This window comes from Balaenoptera ricei, chromosome 9 (assembly GCF_028023285.1).
Source record: "Balaenoptera ricei isolate mBalRic1 chromosome 9, mBalRic1.hap2, whole genome shotgun sequence".
Taxonomy (NCBI): domain Eukaryota; kingdom Metazoa; phylum Chordata; class Mammalia; order Artiodactyla; family Balaenopteridae; genus Balaenoptera; species Balaenoptera ricei.
The window spans coordinates 41,965,598-41,984,157 of record NC_082647.1 but is presented as its reverse complement, the minus strand read 5'-3'; the positions used below and the strand labels follow the sequence as shown (position 1 = coordinate 41,984,157).

General features: G+C 41.9%; 1 protein-coding gene across 3 annotated transcripts in view; it reads right to left on the bottom strand.

The window, feature by feature from the left end:
• Window positions 1-18,560, bottom strand: part of AOAH (acyloxyacyl hydrolase) — a 195,175-nt gene that overhangs the window by 24,363 nt on the left and 152,252 nt on the right. For all 3 annotated transcript variants that reach the window (XM_059933610.1, XM_059933609.1, XM_059933611.1), the window contains 3 exons: window positions 11,665-11,701; window positions 10,878-10,952; window positions 1,408-1,580 (listed from right to left, as the gene is read on the bottom strand). In XM_059933610.1, the coding sequence (XP_059789593.1) occupies window positions 1,408-1,580; window positions 10,878-10,952; window positions 11,665-11,701 (285 nt within the window). The remainder of the gene's footprint in view (window positions 1-1,407; window positions 1,581-10,877; window positions 10,953-11,664; window positions 11,702-18,560) is intronic.

Sequence of the window (18,560 nt, the reverse complement as noted above, 5' to 3'; positions counted from 1 at the left end):
ATGTTCCATTGTTCCCCAGTGAAGAGACCCCAGTGAAGGGGTCAGAGCCCTTTGAGAGCTGGTTAAAGGGTCCCTGCTCTTTTCTTATGTGGGGTGGTGTGGAACTTCCTGAGGGAGCTGGTAGGGAGGTTGGCTTAAACAGGAACTAAAGGAGGAGGACAAGAGGGGATTGAAAAGACACAAGGATGTTACGTATGCAAGGGAAAGCTCTCCACCTCTACCCACTAAGGAGGGCACAAAGGAAGGAGTTTCAGGTCTTCCCCCTCTGAACTGCTCACCTGACTCATAAGGAACTGCTTGGACCTCCAGGACACTGTAGCACCTGGGCACTGTCGCTTGGGCTGGTCTAAGGAGGTGGCTATGGCAATACCAGGGAAAGGGCAGCCCCTTTCCATGAGAGACTGGCACAGGTGCTGTCGATATGGGGCTGAGGGGATGGTCCCCAGGCCCCTCCTTGTAGATGCCTGTCAGAGAGGCCTGAGGCCAGCACTCCCCATCCTCCCTCCCTGCTTAATTTTCTGTAGTAACACTTATCATCCTCTGACTTTTGGAGTCTTTCTCCCACAGTAACATAAGCCTATGTTGGCAGAGATTTTTGACTATTATGTTCACTGATGGTTACACAGTACCTAGAACAGCGCCTGGCATATAATAAGTATTTTTGAAAGGACATTCTTCCCTGAAACACAGAAGGAGAGCCCTGCTACACCCAGCTTGCATATACGATAAGCTGTGCAACATTTGGCAAGCTACACAACTTCTCTGAGCCTTAGTTTTTTCATCTATCAAATGGAATAAATAGAAACATTTATCTCACAGAATTGTTTTAAGGATCAGCATGGCAGCCCTTCCCAAGGTGAATTACTACTACTTTCACAATGTCTGTGAAGCATCTGGCATGCTAGAGATTCTATTAGAAATTTCTTGGAACTTTAATACATTTCAGAGCCAAGGACTCCAAGAGAGTGTAGAAGCAGGGAGCAAGCCCTCTGGAGGACCCTGTTCTACAGATCTCCAACTGGCCACCAGGGTGCACAGACGTCATTAGAATTCTGGCCACTAGGGGGCACTCGCCACTGAGGTTTGGAGAAATCCTTCCCTTTGTCTCCTTCCTATCTCTTGTTTGGGCTTCATTGGCTTCTTCTAGATTTCACCTTCAGTGAAGGAGTTTTAAACTCTTACCTTTCAGTTTGTCCTAATTCTTTGCCAAATACATCTGCCCTTTCTGACTTTGCATCTGGTTCTGGCCACCTTTGGATACTGACCTTTAGATCCTGTACCTGGGTGCTCTTCCCTTCACCGTTCTGGTGGCATTTTAGGTGTATTCCTATATGGTTTGAACTACATATATTTGAACTACGAATACATTGACATTGTTAAAGAGTAAAAACATCTTCAAACTGATACCGAGAGGATGATATCTGCTGTGCAAATTATCCCAGAGAAAGGTTCCATCTGGTAAGCCGTATAAAATCACATGGCTGCCATTTGGCAGGTGGGAATCTAGATACTGCAGAGTCTGCATGACCTTTGAGTACAATTTTTCAGGAGTGGTCATGTCTGGGACGGGATCAATCTTCCTGTTCACAAAAGAAACAGAAAATATCTTAGTATATTATAGGATAAATGCATGCAAATATAAGACCCACCCCCAAAACACACACACACACACACACACACACACACACACACACACACACTAGTTATTGGTGTTATTTGCAAAATATTTCTGGTTTCTGGACTCCCTTGTGGTTGGGTGGGCCATTGACTGGTCTGGCCTATGAGTTGCGAGCAGAAGTGACATGTGTCATGTTTGGTTGTAGGAGAGCCTCCAGGATGCCCTTTCTCTTTGCCATGAGTCTGGGCAATGTTCTAGAAAGCAGCTGCTTCACCAGTCTGAGTCCTGGAACAGAGCTCCATGGTGATCCCTGATGGACAATGTAGTGTGAGTGAATAAATATTTATTGCTTTATGCTACTAAGATTTTAGGGGCTGTTTGTTCCTGCAGCATAATTTCACCTATCCTGACTGTTACATACAGTTAATAGAATCAAAGGGGTCTGGTATTGCTTATTATTTGTTTGACACTTTGAGCTCTGCAACTTGGTCTTTAAAACTTTTCACATATATAACCGTCAGGGAAATGAAATTTCACTGAGAAATGAAGTGACATTATGTGTCCACATTACATCTTTCCGTTCTACAATGAATTTGAACTTTCATGAATTTCCTGATAGACTGCTATTCCAGGCTATACCCCTGCAACAATATCTGTCAACAGATAATTCCAATTTGCATCACTGCCTTTTTCTATATAGAAGTGCGTGTGCTCTATAGAGGATATGTGAAATTTTAAATTATATTTTTATCTTCTTGTTCCATAAACTTAGTGAAAACAGAAAAAGGAAGTGCTGAAAGTAGTTATAAGAGCACGGTCCTAAAATCAAAGAATTTAAGACCAAGATGTAAATCATAAGTGAAAGTAGCAAATCTTTAGCTTCAATTAGACATTTACTGAATTTAAGCTGGTTGTCTTATTTTCATTTGGTTTGGAAAAGAACAAAAGTGAGGGTTGTACAAAATACTAGAAATACATCATTGAAAGTTCCATTTAAATCTCCCTCCCTTCCTTCCTTCCTTCCCTCTTCCTTCCTTCCTTCCTTCCTTCCTCCTTTCTTTCTTGTTATCTTTAAAAGGCAAGGTATACACCTGGAGACTGTCATACAGAGTGAAGTAAGTCAGAAAGAGAAAAACAAATATCGTATATTAACACATATATGTGGAATCTAGAAAAATGGGATAGATGAACCACTTTGTAGGGCAGAAATAGAGACACAGATGTAGAGAACAAACGTATGGACACCAAGGGGGGAAAGTGGGGGTGGTGATGGTGGTGGTGGGATGAATTGGGAGATTGGGATTGACATATATACACTAATATGTATAAAATAGATAACTAATAAGAACCTGCTGTATAAAAAATAAATGAATAAAATAAAATTCAAAAAACAAAAAAACAAACAAAAAAAGGTTTAAGGGAATAAAGAAAACTAAGGAGTGGCTAATTAATTTACATAATAGCATTTCAGAGGGCAATGATGAAGCCCAGAACCTAAGTGACTGGCAAGTTTAACATAATACTAACGTACTTTCTATTGAATTGTTTAATACAACCTTTCCTCCTTCCCTGCCATTAAAAAACACTTTGATGATTCTTATCTACTACAGAATGAAATTCAAACTCTGTGGCTTAGCACTGAGACCCTCTACTGTCTGCTCTTCCCTATGTCTCATTTCTTTTGCTTCTCCCAGGACAGGATGAAGTGTTAATGCCAGTGTTTGTAGACGACCACACCTCATGTTACCCATTTTCTTTATTTTTGAAACTGCTACCTGGCCAAATGCTCATTACTGTGAACTATACTAGTAGTTGTAGTAGGTAAACTACACTCCATGTAGGCAGGGATTTTGTTTTGCTCATTGCTGTATTTCTAGTGCTTGGAACAGAACATTGCATGTAGTAACTATGTGTTGAATAAATGATTAAAGGATTGAATCAATGAACGTAAATACAGGGAAAAAAAGGCAAGGTATAAATAGGGATTCTAGAATATTTTTTGGCTTTAATATGTAAGTCTATTATTGTTCATTTTTTGCACCATTGACTTTGGTACAAGCCTTCAGGAACATATCAAATTTGAATTAAGATACTAATCTGCATTAACCTGGGAGTTGAAAATAGAATTCTCTTTAGGCTTTAAACTGCCTGTTGTTAACCTAAATGGAATCACGCTATAAGTTATTTTCTATTTTAAGCCCTTGAAATTCCAGATTTACCTAATGATCCTGGAGTGGATTGAATAGCATCCCTCAGAATGTGACCTTATTTGGAAACAGGGTCTCTGCAGATGTAATCAGTTAAGATGAGGTCATACTGGATTAGGTTGGGCCTTAAATACAATGACTCGTGTCCTTTTAAGAAGAGGAGAGACCCACACACATAGGGAAGAAGGCCATGTGAAGCTGGAAGTGGAAATTGAAGTTATGCTGCCACAAGCCAAGGAATGCTGAGGACTGCAGGGAGCCACCAGAAGGATGAAAAGACAGGAATGATTTCCCCTAGACACTTCAGAGGGAGCATGGCCCTGCTGGCACCTTGATTTTGGACTTCTAGCCTCCAACACTGTGAAAGAATAAACTTTTGTTGTTTGAACTCACCCAGTTCGTGATATTTTGTCACTGCAGCCCTAGGGAGTTTGATACAGCTGCCAAGCCAGAAAAAGTAAGTTCATTACTCACAAGCTGGACCCGAGACACAAGAGACATGGGAAGAGGAGACAGAAAGAAGCCCCTAGGGGTATCCACTATTGTCACTTTTAAGGGAGCCACTCCTAAATGGAAATTGGTGTTGTCATTTTGGAAGGAATTTTTCAGAATGTGTCAAAATTTGAAGTTGGCTTAACTTTTGACCTTGACATTTCTCTTTCGGGAAGTTGTCCTATCATAACATTTCCACAAATGTGCAAAAATGTACATACAAGTATGACAACATTTCTTGGAATAGAATAAAATTGGGAAAAGCTAAAAAGCCTGGCTATATAAATTATAGTAGATCCATGCAGTAAACCTCTATACAGCCATTAAAAAGAATGAAGTAACTAGATATAGGTGATGGTTGCACAACATTCTGAATGTACTCAATGCTACTGAATCGTTCACTTTAAAATGCTTAATTTTACATTATGTGAATTTCACCTCAATAAAACAAAATTTTTTTTTAAAGAATAATCTGTATGCCTTAGCATGGAAAAGACTGCTAAAAAGTATTGTTGAGCGAAAAGAACAAATTACAGAGCAGTGAGCATAATATTATTTCATTTCAATGAATATTAATCAGTCTGTAAATTAGAACTTCATAGAAAAAATCTGGCTGCAAATACAGGAAACATCTCTATTGGTTAGCTCTAAGCAGTGGTGATGGGGTGGTAAGGAGTGATTCTGGAGAAACTTTCACTTCCTAGACCTGTATTATTTGAACTTCTCACAACAGATGTTATTTTGTAATCAGAGAAACAGTCAAAATGAAAGGGGTTCTCATATTATTTTTATTCTTTCTAAAATGAGGAAGAAAGTTAAATATTAATGGGAGGGGCAGAAAACATGGTAATTTTATGTCATTTCCCCTCCACCTATTTCACTTAGTGATATAAAATGACTTTTCACGTTGTTGCTGTCCAGAGGGTGACAGGCTGACCATGGGTGTGAAGGTCACACGGACCAGGTTGTGAGAAGCAATACGTCACTGCACAGAGGAAAAGGTGGAGCGAGTCTGACGTTTGGGGCATTCGGTGTGGTTGGTGTATGTGCTTCTACGCTGGGTCATGAGTTCCTTGGACTTTCTGAGAGAGAGAAAGAGAGAGAGGAGGAAAGAGAAAGAGCTGTCCCATTTTAAAAAACCCCAGCATGTAGAATAAAATGCTATATTCATGTTTTTCATTACTTTGGGAAAAATTATACGACTTTATGAATAAAAAGCTCTCCAGCCTGCATAAAAAGCACTCAGAAGGATTTGAGAATAGGTTGCCGACCTACCTGGGGCCAAAGGTTGGTTAAGGCTTTGGCTTGATGTGCAGGTGTACAGAAGTCCTAGAAGGACCCCAGTTTGTGAAGGGGATTCAGGCTGCCTTGTGCGTTTGTTCAGACCAGGAGAACGAGGTTCAGAGTAACCAGGTTTTATCTTCACTGTGTGTTTGGAGTGTGACAGCAGGGGTGAAACAAAGCAAGTTGGGTGTCTATATCCGGTCTTCTGTCATTGGTAAAGCTAGAATGCACAGCTCTTAACTTTTGCCTTGGCATCTCAGGGTTTTTTTGATTTTTTTTTTCTTCTGCTGATACAACAACTCTTTGGCACAAAGCAATGATGCTGAGCTAAGACTCTCCAGCAACCTAAAGGCAAGATGAGTTAAGATGGAGCAAACTCTCCCATACTCCCTGTTTAATGATTATTTTTTAGTTAGAGACACAACCCTGATGATAAACAAAGAATCTCAGCTAATTTGCATTTATGAAAGGGCACCTCACAAATTAAGCAAGCATAACCAAAATGGCTAATTGCTAAGTGAAATCAGAATGTAAGCCTTGGTATATATCCAGAGAAAAACATGGTCCGATAGGATACATGCACCCCAGTGTTCATTGCAGCACTGTTTACAATAACCAAGACATGGAAGCAACATAAATGTCCATCAACAGAGGAATGGATAAAGAAGATGTGGTACATATATACAATGGAATATTACTCAGCCATCAAAAAGAATGAAATAACGCCATTTGCAGCAACATGGATGGACCTAGAGATTGTCATACTGAGTAAAGTAAGTCAGACAGAGAAAGAGAAATATCCTATGTTATCACTTATATGTGGAATCTAAAAAGAAATGATACAAATGAGCATATTTACAAAACAGAAATGGACACACAGGCTTAAAGAATGAACTTACGGTTCCTGGGTGGAAGGAAGGGATGGTTAGGGAGTTTGGGACTGACATGTACGCACTGCTATATTTAAAAAAGGTAACCAACAAGGACCTACTGTATAGCACAGGGAACTCTGCTCAATGTTATGCAGAAGCCTGGATGGGAGGGGAGTTTGGGGGAGAATGGATACGTGTATATGTATGGCTGAGTCCCTTTGCTGTGCACCTGAAACTATCACAACATTGTTAATCGGCTATAGTCCAATATAAAATAAAAAGTTAAAAAAAAAAAAAGAAGAATGGAAGCCTTGGTGTTTCTGCTGGAACATTCTCCAGTCATCTTTGCTCCCGCATGGTACAGCTAGATAATTTACATATGCGCATTGCCAGGTAAACCCTGTAGTGTGTATAGTAAAATTAACCAATTCTTAGTTCAGGCAAGGGCAAAAGGGTCTGAGTGACAGGTGGTGGGTCATCTCCTCTGGATGCCATAGATGGTCCCTCTGACCCTGTCCCTGAAAAATTCTCAACACCATTTGATCTGTGTACTCTTTCTCCTCCGGTGATTTTTGAGGGGACTTAGCACTAGTATTTTGGGACCAAAGAGTCCCAGTGGTTTGGGAAACACCTCCTAGGCCTTCCCTGCTGTCAAAGGCTGAATGGGCTGAGCTGAAAGTGTCTAAACCTCTTCACGCAGGTGCTCTGGAGCCCACGTCAGGTTCACTTTGCCATCCCGCGTTTGCCTGCCGCGGGAGTGCCCTGCACCCTTCCTCACACGCCGGTGAGCTCATGCCGGTCAGTCCTGGAGAGGAGAGGGGTTGAGGGTGCAGGGCTTACAGGGGAGAACCATGAAAGCCAGGTTGAGAGACGTGACGCTCATTCCAGGAAAATAATGGGAGAGAAGATGGTGCCCAGCACCACGCTCTCACACGTCAGGAACACGTGGTGGGCTTGGAACAGATAAAGAGCCTCGCCTTTGGGGTGGGTCAGAGTCGGTCCCTGTCCTAATGAATCGTGCCTGATCACGCAAGGTAAGCCTCATGACTTGGGTGCAGGGCCAGACACGATCATTTCATTACCATGGCAGGTGTTCCAGCCAGATTTCACTGATGGCTGATGGGAGGGGTGCCCCCCTCTCAAGGAAGAAGGCAAACAGCCTCTGCAGAAAACGTTGCCCAGGATCAGAGTGAAAGCCCAGAGACTTGCTGTGGTTGAGTGCTCAGATTTCACTCACAGCTAGCTTTCGTATTTTTGAAGCATCCAGGTAATAGAGGTAGCCCTTTGCTTCAGGCCCCCCAGTTGTAATCACATTATTGACCTCCCACCCAACCTCCTTGAGGAGGCATCTTGACATAGCATGGGAATGGGGTGGGGTCTCAATGGGCCCACATTACCCAATGCATAGAGATCCTGGGTCCCCTAAAAGAGGATATGGCCTGGAACATGCTGGCTGGTTGAGAAACTCATTATTCCCTTGGCTACCCACACTTTCACTGAGGACGCTGGGAGAGAAGGCTCCTCCGAGCAGCGGGAGTTCTGTCCATTCCCTTCTCTGCTGGTTTTCTACCCTTGACTGGATAGAATGGATTGTTTCCTGGCAGTTCAGGCTCCTTGGAGTCTGTGATCTATCAGCATCTTGACTGCTTCCTCTTAATGCAGTGCTGACCAGCTGTTCTAGGTGACATCTGAAACATCGGCATTGCAGAAAAACACTTGGGAGCCGGCGACACAGACAACCTCTGTAGGGCGGCCCTGGCTCTCTCCATTAGGTGAAAAATGTTCAGTTTATAATGTCTAGGTCCACTATAAAAAATGGAACCATGTCCATTTCTGTGGCTAGTGTTAGATGCTTCTATTTTTTTTTTTTTATCACATTTCCAGTAATTACAATGTTCTTTTCAGGGATGTTGTAATCGGATATTGGGGAAGGTTTGTCATCACCCTTTATGACTTGAGATTCTTGAGGCCATTCCCATTTCTCACTGCTGCCCTTGCTACCCAAGCCTCCGCTGCTGTAGCTCACTCATACTTGCCCTATTTCCAGGAATTTTTCTCCTTCTGTATCACTCACATTCTATAGCTTTTGAAGGCAATGATAGGAAAAGCCCAAGGAAGTTGGGTTAGCTTAGGCCAAATTGAGTAGAGGTACAACAAGAAAGCTAGGTTTGTCTATTTTGTCTTTCTTCTTGAATTCCTGATGCTAAAAGCTATCTTGCAATCATGACCTTCATTCATTTAACAAGTATTTATTATCTACATTTGTTTAGAGAATTGAGAAAGAAGCACATAGCTGCATTATTTTGGTAAAAGCTAGCATTGTAAAAAAAAAAGAGAAAAGTCAAGCAAATATCCTAAAAGTTTTTTCAGGATGGACTTATGCAATTCGTTGCTGGCTTGAGCTTTTATGAAATCACTTTGCTCATTTGGGGTAATCTCCTCCACCTCGACATTCTGGCAGATGGGGAGGTATACTTGCCATCTGTCTTTATTTTTCTAACCCCTCCACAGGACGTTGCAAAGTGGGCACTGTGGGGACATCCCACACTGCCAACTCCATTCTTTCACCCAAATGCTTGCTGTTTCTCTGCCTGGATCCCCGGCGGGGAGAGAGGCTGGCATGGGTCTCTGGCTGATGTCTGCCTGCCCTTTGGCTCCTTGGAAAAGGAAGAGCAGGACTGGTCTGGAGGGGCCTCTGTGTGTACAGCTTCTGCTGAAAAAGTGCAGTTTCAGGGATTTTGGGCTCTTGGACTAAAAGACTCTTTCTGCAGTGTTTTTTACGCAGTATAACCAGCTTGTTCTCTGTCCCCTCCAGTGGGACAGGATCCAGAGGTTGGAGGGGCACTGGCTGATCTGATCATAGGTTTGTTCTGTTTTGTGATGGGACTGGGGGTTGAAGCTCATTTCTTCTCCTTCCATAAGCTCCTTGAAGTCAGGGACGGTGGCCTCTTTGCCATCATACCCCAGAGCCAGGCACACAGCTTGGCATTTCATAGGTGGTCAATACGTACCTTTAAAAGTGAATTCATAAAAGAAAGCAAATAAGGCAAGTGTGGACTGTAGAAAGAGTACAGAATTTAGTCAGAGAACCCAGTTGGGCTCTCAGCTTTGCTGCTCAATAGCAGCAGAAGCAAGTTCCTTACCTAACCTTGCTGAACCTCAATTTCCTCATTTGTAAAATGGGACAATCACATTTGCTTCTTAGGGCTGCTGTGGGGATGACCTGATATAGAGAGTGGTGTGGCTCTTGGCTCATGGAAGGTTTTGGGGGTGTTTGCTATTTACTGGAGAGTTCCAGGTGGGTCATTACAGAGCTACCTTGGGTCCCCAGCATGTAGCCTTGGCAGACTTGGGGTTCTGCGGACAGTGGTAAACCAGTCTAGGGGCTGCCAAGGCAGGGCATATCAGTATCTCTGGATCACAGTGTGGTATCTCCTGCCTGAACTCACTTCACCGTTTAGGTCTACACCTCCTTCACCATAAGAGTTCTGGAGCTCTCATGGAGGTATCCATGAGGGCAAACACACGTTCATAATATGGAACCACGTTTTTAGCACAGGCTTAGAAACTTGGTGAGTGAAGTACGAGAAAGCAAAAGGTGGGCACTGAACAGGGTGGCCTGCTTCTAGCACCTCTGGGGCTGGAGTCCAGCTCTGCCATCAGTCGATTAATTGGGCAAGTCATGTCACCTCTCTTGGCTTTGCTTTTCTGTTTTACTAAAATGATGGGTGGGTGGCGACTGGGGAGTTGTTTTAGATCTGATCTCACCTTTTTTTTTTTTCTTTTTGGCCATGATCACAGGACAGATGGCATTCACATGTGCGGCATATTCTTAGGGGTATGCACAGACTTCGAGAAGCCTTCCAAAATGTTGTGGGGGACTGAAGGCATTCAACATTTTGAAATCACTACTGATATTAGCAGTTTAGCAAAACTACTATCTTACGATGGGCTATGGGCATAAATAGGATTGGCTGTGAATTATGCGCAGTTTCTTTGCAAAGTTCCAAGTCTATGCTGTCTCAACCACGTGGGTGAGTAAATCAGAATATGAGTGAGGATGCTGTTCTTATGAGATAGCTGTGATTTTGCCTTATTTTATTTAAAAAGCCATGACTCTCAATCTTGGATTTTTGATTAGCACTAACATATTTCTTGTGGTATAACTCAGAGCTGATCATGACACACTCCTTTGTTATGAATCAGAGCAAAGGATTAATGGGTCAGATATTCTTAAAGTCTTTCTGCTTTGCAGCTTGGTTTTGTTGATTTCACATGTGTCTAGGACTTGCTAAGATAGGGAAATTCAGTTCCGCAGCAGGCTACTCTAATGGAGTGGATTGAGTTGAGAGGACAGGGAAACTCAGAGTCAAAGAATTTCCCAAACCTTTCTCAGTAACTCACCTCTTGCAGACATCATTTCCAATCATGGCGTATATGACAATGGCTGGTTGGTCCAACAGCTGGTTCCTAGACAAACTGAGAACCCGTAGATGGACTCTGAATGTCAAACACTTGGAAGCCTAGCTGTGAATCTTTGTATGACCATCCTCTTGGTAACATTTTGCTATTTTTCTTTCATTCCAGTATCACCATTCCCATTTCCCCTCTTCTTCTCTATAAATTTTAACCCACTTTTCCATTAGGAAAAGACCACATAAATGCATAGAACTAGAAGAGTAGATTGAAGTCTCCCGTAGGGGGACACACTACCATCTTTATAGCATCTTTCACAGAATTTGTCATGAATAAACACAGGTGAGTTATCTGAGTTACTTGTGTCCAGAAGTGTAGGACATTATTACAGCTGTGGACCTGTGGTCAACTTTGAAAAATCAAGGGTTTATCAAGGTTTCTATTCTGGACACCCAAGGCCTTGCTTCTGAACTTTAAGTCCAATACAAGCACAAAATTGTTTTCTTGTTCATAAAGCAGGATTAAGAAACAATACTTTGGCCAGACCTAAGTTTTACCCACTTTGTATGCATTTTTATGGACACATGTAAATTAATCACTTCCTATGGTCACTGGCCCAAGAAGTGACAACTTCCCAGTGTATGGAAAGTGACTAACAAATTATGGATGCTCAGTATAAGTGGTTACTGGGTAACAACAGAGAGTTTTTATTCATTTTTCAAAATAGAAATCTAACTTAAAAACAACTTCTTATATCCCTCCCTCTTCCACTTACCTTTCTATAAATCTCTCCAGGCTTTGGGAAGATGCACCTTAAAATTAAGAAAATAATTAAAGTTAGTAAGTTCAATTCAGCACAATCAGTATGAGAGTTTGATTGATTGACTGAAATCATGGAAGAAGTACCATTGTACACTCAAAGGTCATCCAAACCATCATGCTGATGGGAATGACTTCATCCTGCAACTCTCCTTAATGGGTCTTCTATTTGCTTGGCATTATAATTAACATAATCCTAAGATTTTTAGATTCACAGGTTTCAAGACATTTCCTAAGCATGAATGGGTGCACTTTCTAGTAGATGTGAGAAAAAGGTATAAATCTATCAGCAAAGACAGAAACTACCCAAAGATTAAGGAATGAGTTGAGGGATGAGAGGTACAGTAAAAAGGATTATCTGAGAACTGCCCATCTCCCTAGAAATGCCCATTTAATTGCCTGCCAGTATTCCTACTCACTCCTGGGGCTCCTCCTGACTGGCTGGCCTGCGCAAGGTTTAGATTGTAGAGTTGAAATATTTCAGCTCCTGTAGTGACATGCATAACCATCCTTCCCCCACCCTTGTTACCACCTGTCATGCATCTCCTATATGAAAATTATATTTATTGAATACTCATTTTATCGTAGACACTCTGATAAGCACTTATATTATTAGTTCATTTAGAACTTAGCACCACTGTACGAGGTAGGCATAGTAGTATTCCCATTTTATAGATGAGGAAACTGAAGCTCACTTAAAGTGACTTGCCCATAGCCACACAACTAATCATTCGGAGAGCTGCAATTCAAACTCAGTCCTTTCTGTGAGGCTGAGCTCTGGTTCCTTGTGTGACAGTGCTTCTCTAGACTGGGTGTCTAGAAAGGGTGAACCCAAATAGGTTTACTGTTTCTTTGTCCCTTGGAAGATAGTCTGCAGCAATTAGTGGGTAATCCTCAGATGGGTGGTACAATTCAAGGGGCAAAGAAGATTTTCCTGTAACTTCCAGCCTTGGAAGCTTGGGGGGAAGGCCAGTGGGTGTTCCGGCAGATCCACGTGCACACCCATGAGGAGCGTGCTGGCCCATGTCCCCTCAAAACCGTGTCACCATGCAGGGACTGCCTCCTTCTCCACATACAGCTAGATGCAAGCGCTATGGGCAGCACTGATGTTCTCTTGGCTGATTCAGGAATGTTAGTACGATAAATGAATATCGCTTTATTTCCCCTCTTATTGCGGTAAAATGTACAACACATAAACGTAACCATTTTAACCCATTTTGAGTGCGCGATTCAGTGGCGTTAAGTATCCATACATTCATATTGTTGTGCAAACATCACCACTACCCATCTCCAGAATTTTTCCGTCATCCCAAATTGAAGCCCTGTATCCATTAGAGAATACCCCTCCCACAGCCTCTGATAGCACCGTTCTACTTTCTGTTGGTATAAATGTAACTATTCTGGGTACCTCATATAGGTGGAATCATACCATATTCGCCTTTCTGTGTCTGGCTTATTTCATTTAGCATAATGTTTTTAAAGTGTATCCATTTGCAGCATGTGTCAGAATTTCCTTCCTTTTAAAGACTGAATAATATTCCATTGTATGTACATACCACATTTTGTTTATCCATTCATCTGCTGATGGACATTTGGGTTGTTTCTACATTTCGCTATCGTGAATATGCTGCTATGAACATTGGTGTGCAAGTATCTGTTTGAGTCCCTACTTTTTAGGTAACTGAAATTGTTGGACCATATGGTAATGCTATGGTTATTTTTTTTTAGGAATCATCACACTGTCTTTGTTTCCTTTTTGTAGTGAGGCGGGATAGTATTAAATATGCACACAGACATACAAGTTAAGGGCAGTCATTTCATCTCAGCATGCATGCATGCATTCATTCACCCTCTCCATTCATTTGTTGAGCACTTGCTGTGTGCCTTGCACATAGTAGGGAATTAGCAGATGAGTTGGACACAGCCTCTATACCTGAGGATTAGCATCTGTGGGGTTAGACACATAACCGAGCACTGGTGAAAGGTTTAATGCAACCAAACCCAGAAATCTCAAATCTGTGATTTGAGCCTATTATCTCGGCTCAGAGAAGGTGCCAGATTTCACAACACCGAGTCATAAACATAGAGACTCAAAAGTATTTCTGGGTGTGAGATGACTCCCTCTTGCTCCCAAGAGGGAAGAGAAGGAGGGCAGCCACTGGGAGCCTACGATGGCTCACTCATCTCATCGTCTGGGCCCTTCATCCAGTGCCAGCCCCAGGACTCTCATCTTCCCATTTTCAGTAAACTAATAAATCGGGAGGTGTTTAATTCTCACTCTTTGATTTTTCTCTTAATGAGAACTGAAAACTAATGAAAGCTCAAGCCATGTGTGGGAAAAAAAATTAAAGGACCAGGTCAGGCCAATAATTTTCCTCATTATCCAGAGTACAACTGGGAATGTGAGGTGTAGAGCACCCACAGAGCTTGAGGAAAATGGAAATGGAAACCTGTCACGGCAGGCCACATGGGCAGCCCCTCTCTGGACCCACATCCCTACATCCCTCTGCTGCTAAGGGCAAAGACGGCAGGCCAATGGCAACGGCTTGCGGTGGATTTAAAAGTAGCAATCACAGACATCCACCCAAGGAGAGAGGAACTGTCCACTCTTCCTTACCCAAATGTTTATTTTTTCTGGTGGGTGTTTATAACAGGAGCACAGAATTTTCTTTGCTCCAGAGTTGTGGCACCTTGCACGATTTCCATTTCCTTTTGGAAATCTCAGTTTTATGAGATTATGTAATGAGTTTATGTAATTCCCATGTCACTTCCTCTTCTTAGTCCCCCTTTCCTGTCGTTCTGCTATCCCTTTGCCAGCCCCATCATCCTTTGCTGTCTCTCTCCCTCCCAAGCTCTCTTTTCTCTCTCCTCCTGTGTATAGACTTCCTCTCGGCTGCTGATTTTGTTGCGGCTGCTGCTACTATTACAGAAAATACTTCATAAAGTAGTTGGAACAGGAAGATGTAAGCAGGAGAGAAAGATAGCTTCTAGCCTGTGGGATGAGGCAAAACAAGGTGAGCATTTGAAGAACTGGTGCTACCCTTAAGAGGTCCATACCTGGTCTCTACAATAATAGTTCAGAGAAATGGAAAAGTTTTGACTCTGAAAAAGGGACTTTTAATTTATTTGTCAAGGTGGTACAATGGAGAATCTACCTGTCCCCAATTAAGAAAAGAATAGGGTCCTTATTGGCCACAAAAGTCTGAATTCTGGCTCATTCAGTCCCTTTTAAATAAGGCATAGTGCATTGCAAGGAAAGAAGGGTTTCCCATAATCTCAGCACTGATTGTCTTTCATGAGTAAATTTCAGCTTACATTCCCACTGCTGGATCAGTGCTGACCACAGCAGCAAGTGCTTCATTCTGGACATTCGAATCAACTGGTAAGACACTCTTAACGGTCTTCTAAATAAGCCTGTAATTTTTTGTTTTTGTGCCTGGTCCAGAGTAAGTGCTCAGTCTGAACTTCTTCATGGGGTATATTTAAGTATAAGTATAATAGGTCTTCTTAACTTAATTAATTCATTCAGCAACATTTATGGAGTACTTACTATGTGCCAGGCATTGTAATAGATGCTGGGGACACATCAGTCAATAGAAAAGATATGGTCCCTGTTTTTGTGAGGCTTAGAGTTATTCATAAGTCATGAACATCAAGTGTTAGGGATTCTGAGAAGCCCTGAAGAAGTGGTATTAAGCTGAGCACTGAAAGAAAAGTAGGTGCTTCTTCTCTTGACGTCCTAAGAGAAGAACTTGGCAACTAATTCCCAATAAAATATCTGATGCTTTCTAGACACGACTCAGAAACAAATCTCTAGTTTAATGCCATCCTTGTTATAACTCTCTGAATAGGACAGGGGCAGATCCAGGTTTTGGGTTCTGAAGATTATATAATTTGGAGGACCCTCTTTAAGGAAAAGAACACAAAACACAAAAATGAGACCTGACACAAAGAGAAGCCAGAGTGCAAAGAGACACAAGTCTTAATCAATTGTGGTTAAATATCTCAAGTTGGTAAATTTTACAAATCCATATGGTTACCAGGCAAGTGAGGGGCCCTCAGGCTTCAGCATCACTAGCCTTATAACTCTGCCTCTTGGCACTCCGTAGACATCAAGTGCAAAGTCTGAGAGCATCAGCGCTAGGTGGGACCTTTGAGAGTATGTGATCAGGTAGCCCACTTTACAGATGAGGCCCAGAGAGGGAAAGAGGTTTGCTCAAGGTCTAACAGCTAGCAATCAGCATCTCAGCTAGTAACCCATTTCAGGTACCAATTACTAGACATTAGTAATGACTGAAACAGATTATTTCAGTTCTTAAATGAGAATATGTGAATTATAAGATCTAGTTCTTATATGAGAACCTGTAAAAAGGACTACGAGGTGCATTTTGCAACCACTGCTATAAAATTTTTGTCAGATAGTTCCAACATCTGACATCTGTTGGTTTTCTTTTCCCATGTGAGTTGAGATTTTTCTGGTTCCTTATATGCTGAGTAATTTTGGATTTTATCCTGGGCATCTTGGATATTATAAGACTCTGAGCCTTATACTTTTGTCTTATTAGGCAATCCACCCAGTTTGGTTCAGGTGGCAAGTTCTAACTAGCCTTCTGGGAGGTTATGATTTCAATGTCAGTTCCACTCTCAAAGCCTCTGTAGTGTTATTCTGATTTGTCTCATGTCTGTGCCACTGAGTGGTCATTCTGGGACCTGGGCAGTGGTCTATGTCCAAATTGAGGTCTCAAAGTCTTTGGTATGCAATTAAGGATCAGATTTGTGCATGTGCAGCTCAAGAGGAAGCTCAAGAGAGGAGTTCACACACAACTTTCCGGGGTTGCTTTCCCAAGCTCCTCCCTCTCTAGGAGGTCCTCGGTCCTTTCTAGTTCCTTGGGCTCCCCTCTTTGGTCCTTAAGCCCCAACTTTCTTTCCCCCACTCTCCTGTGCACGTCTCACAAATTAACTAGAGATGAGAGGACAGAGTGAGAAAATAAGCAATAGGGGATTTGCCCCACCCTCCTGGGAGCACAGCTCTTCTAACTGGAGAGACTGTCCCCCCACCCAGAATTCTAGACACTTCTTCACTGCTGCCCTGTCACCGCAAAGAGACCCCTTTTCCACTTCTAGAGTGAGAACTAGAAGGTTTCTTCTGATGCCATCTCTCCATGCCTCTGTCCACTTCTGGGTTTGGGGCAGCATTGAGTCTAGGTTGGGAGATACCAGAGGACAACAAAATGCCAACTGCTGGTTTGGCTGTACTCCTCATTCTGGTTTGCTTCTTCCGCCGGCTACTATTTTCTTTCCAGCGTTCTCCAATACCTTTTCCATATCTTCTGTCCAGGTTTTATAGCTGCATTCAGTGGGACAGACAGCGTGGAGTCTGCTTACTCCATTATACCCGGAACCAGGAACCAAATGCATTATAGAGAGTATAAATAGTTCATGAAAAATGTGGTGTCATACATTGACCTAAAATCAATCTAATAATGCCATTTAACTCTAATTAGATTTTAAATAATACAGATTTTGCTTATAAATTTAGGAAGCATTTTGAAGAGTGCGATTTGTGTAATCCAGTTAAAAAATCAGCCATGAGAAATTTAAATTCCTTTTTTTCTCTAAAAATCTTTGCTTGCAATAAGCAGAAATATTCAGACTAATACATTGACTAACACACTAATACAATAGACTAATAGACTAATACAAAACTTAATAACTGTTTGTTGTGGCAATTTCTGATGGTGTTTCTACTACCGAAAAAGCTTTCAGATTCACAAGTGTGGTTCTGAATTTCTGTGACAAACTAGATAAATGATTCCCCCAAACATATATTTTTAAAAAGAATATAACAGCCTTCCCAGAGCGGCTCTAATCTACCTCCTGGTCTCAAAACTTGACATAATTTCACAAGTATCCTTCAGCCATGCTGAACTTCTCTCTTCTTCTTCCCTAAAGATATTTTGCCCTTGGAGCATCTATGCACTGAGTCACCATCTCCCCATGGTTTTTGGATTGCTATTTTTTTCTGCAAGGCTCTCTGCTCAAATGTATCTTCTCTGAAGTTTTCCACTCCTTCTCCAGGCAGAGCTGTGTCTCTTATCTCCAGAGACCTCAACCTACCTCTATTTATTTTACAAGAACCATAATTGTTTCCTTCTTTGTCTCTCTTTTCTGTTTACTTATGATCTCCTTGAAGGCAGGGACTTTGCCTTGTTCACCTTTCTGTTTCTAGGAGCTACTGAAATATTGGAGAGGAAAGAGAGGGAGTGGTGGGGCAAAATCAAATGGAAAATGAGAGGAAGGGAAGTAAAAGAGAAGACCAGAGGTAAAAGGCACCTCCCAAGAGGCTCTGAAACTGACAAAACCCCGGCAAGTTCCTTTAAACTATCAACACAAGTAGCAGTGAGCTTTCCTTATGATGTCCTTTATCTCAAGTCCTAAACAAAAGGGATCGATTGAAAGGAGACCCCTTAGGACTTCAGGAGCCCTTGCCATTGACAATTACATACAAAAGTGTAAGATATTTGCTTCTGAATTTGCCCTCTGCAGGTGTGCTGATTCAAGAGGTACAGGATGAAAATCTTGATCTAACAGAAGAATAGAAAGCATACACTCTTCAAATTATAATCATTGTCAGATGCCTTGCTCCTACTTGGATGAGTTGCATGGAACAAGCAGAAGCCAGGAAGGGCTGCATAAATAAATCCTAAATAGTCCCATTGGAATCAGAATGTCTCCATTCTTTAATGATTCTTTGGAATTCCAGAAAGTATTAAAAATTGGAATGATGTCCTCTAATAAAAGGAGGGAAATGTGTCCCTCTGTATAAAATGTGTCACACCGAAATGTTTCTCT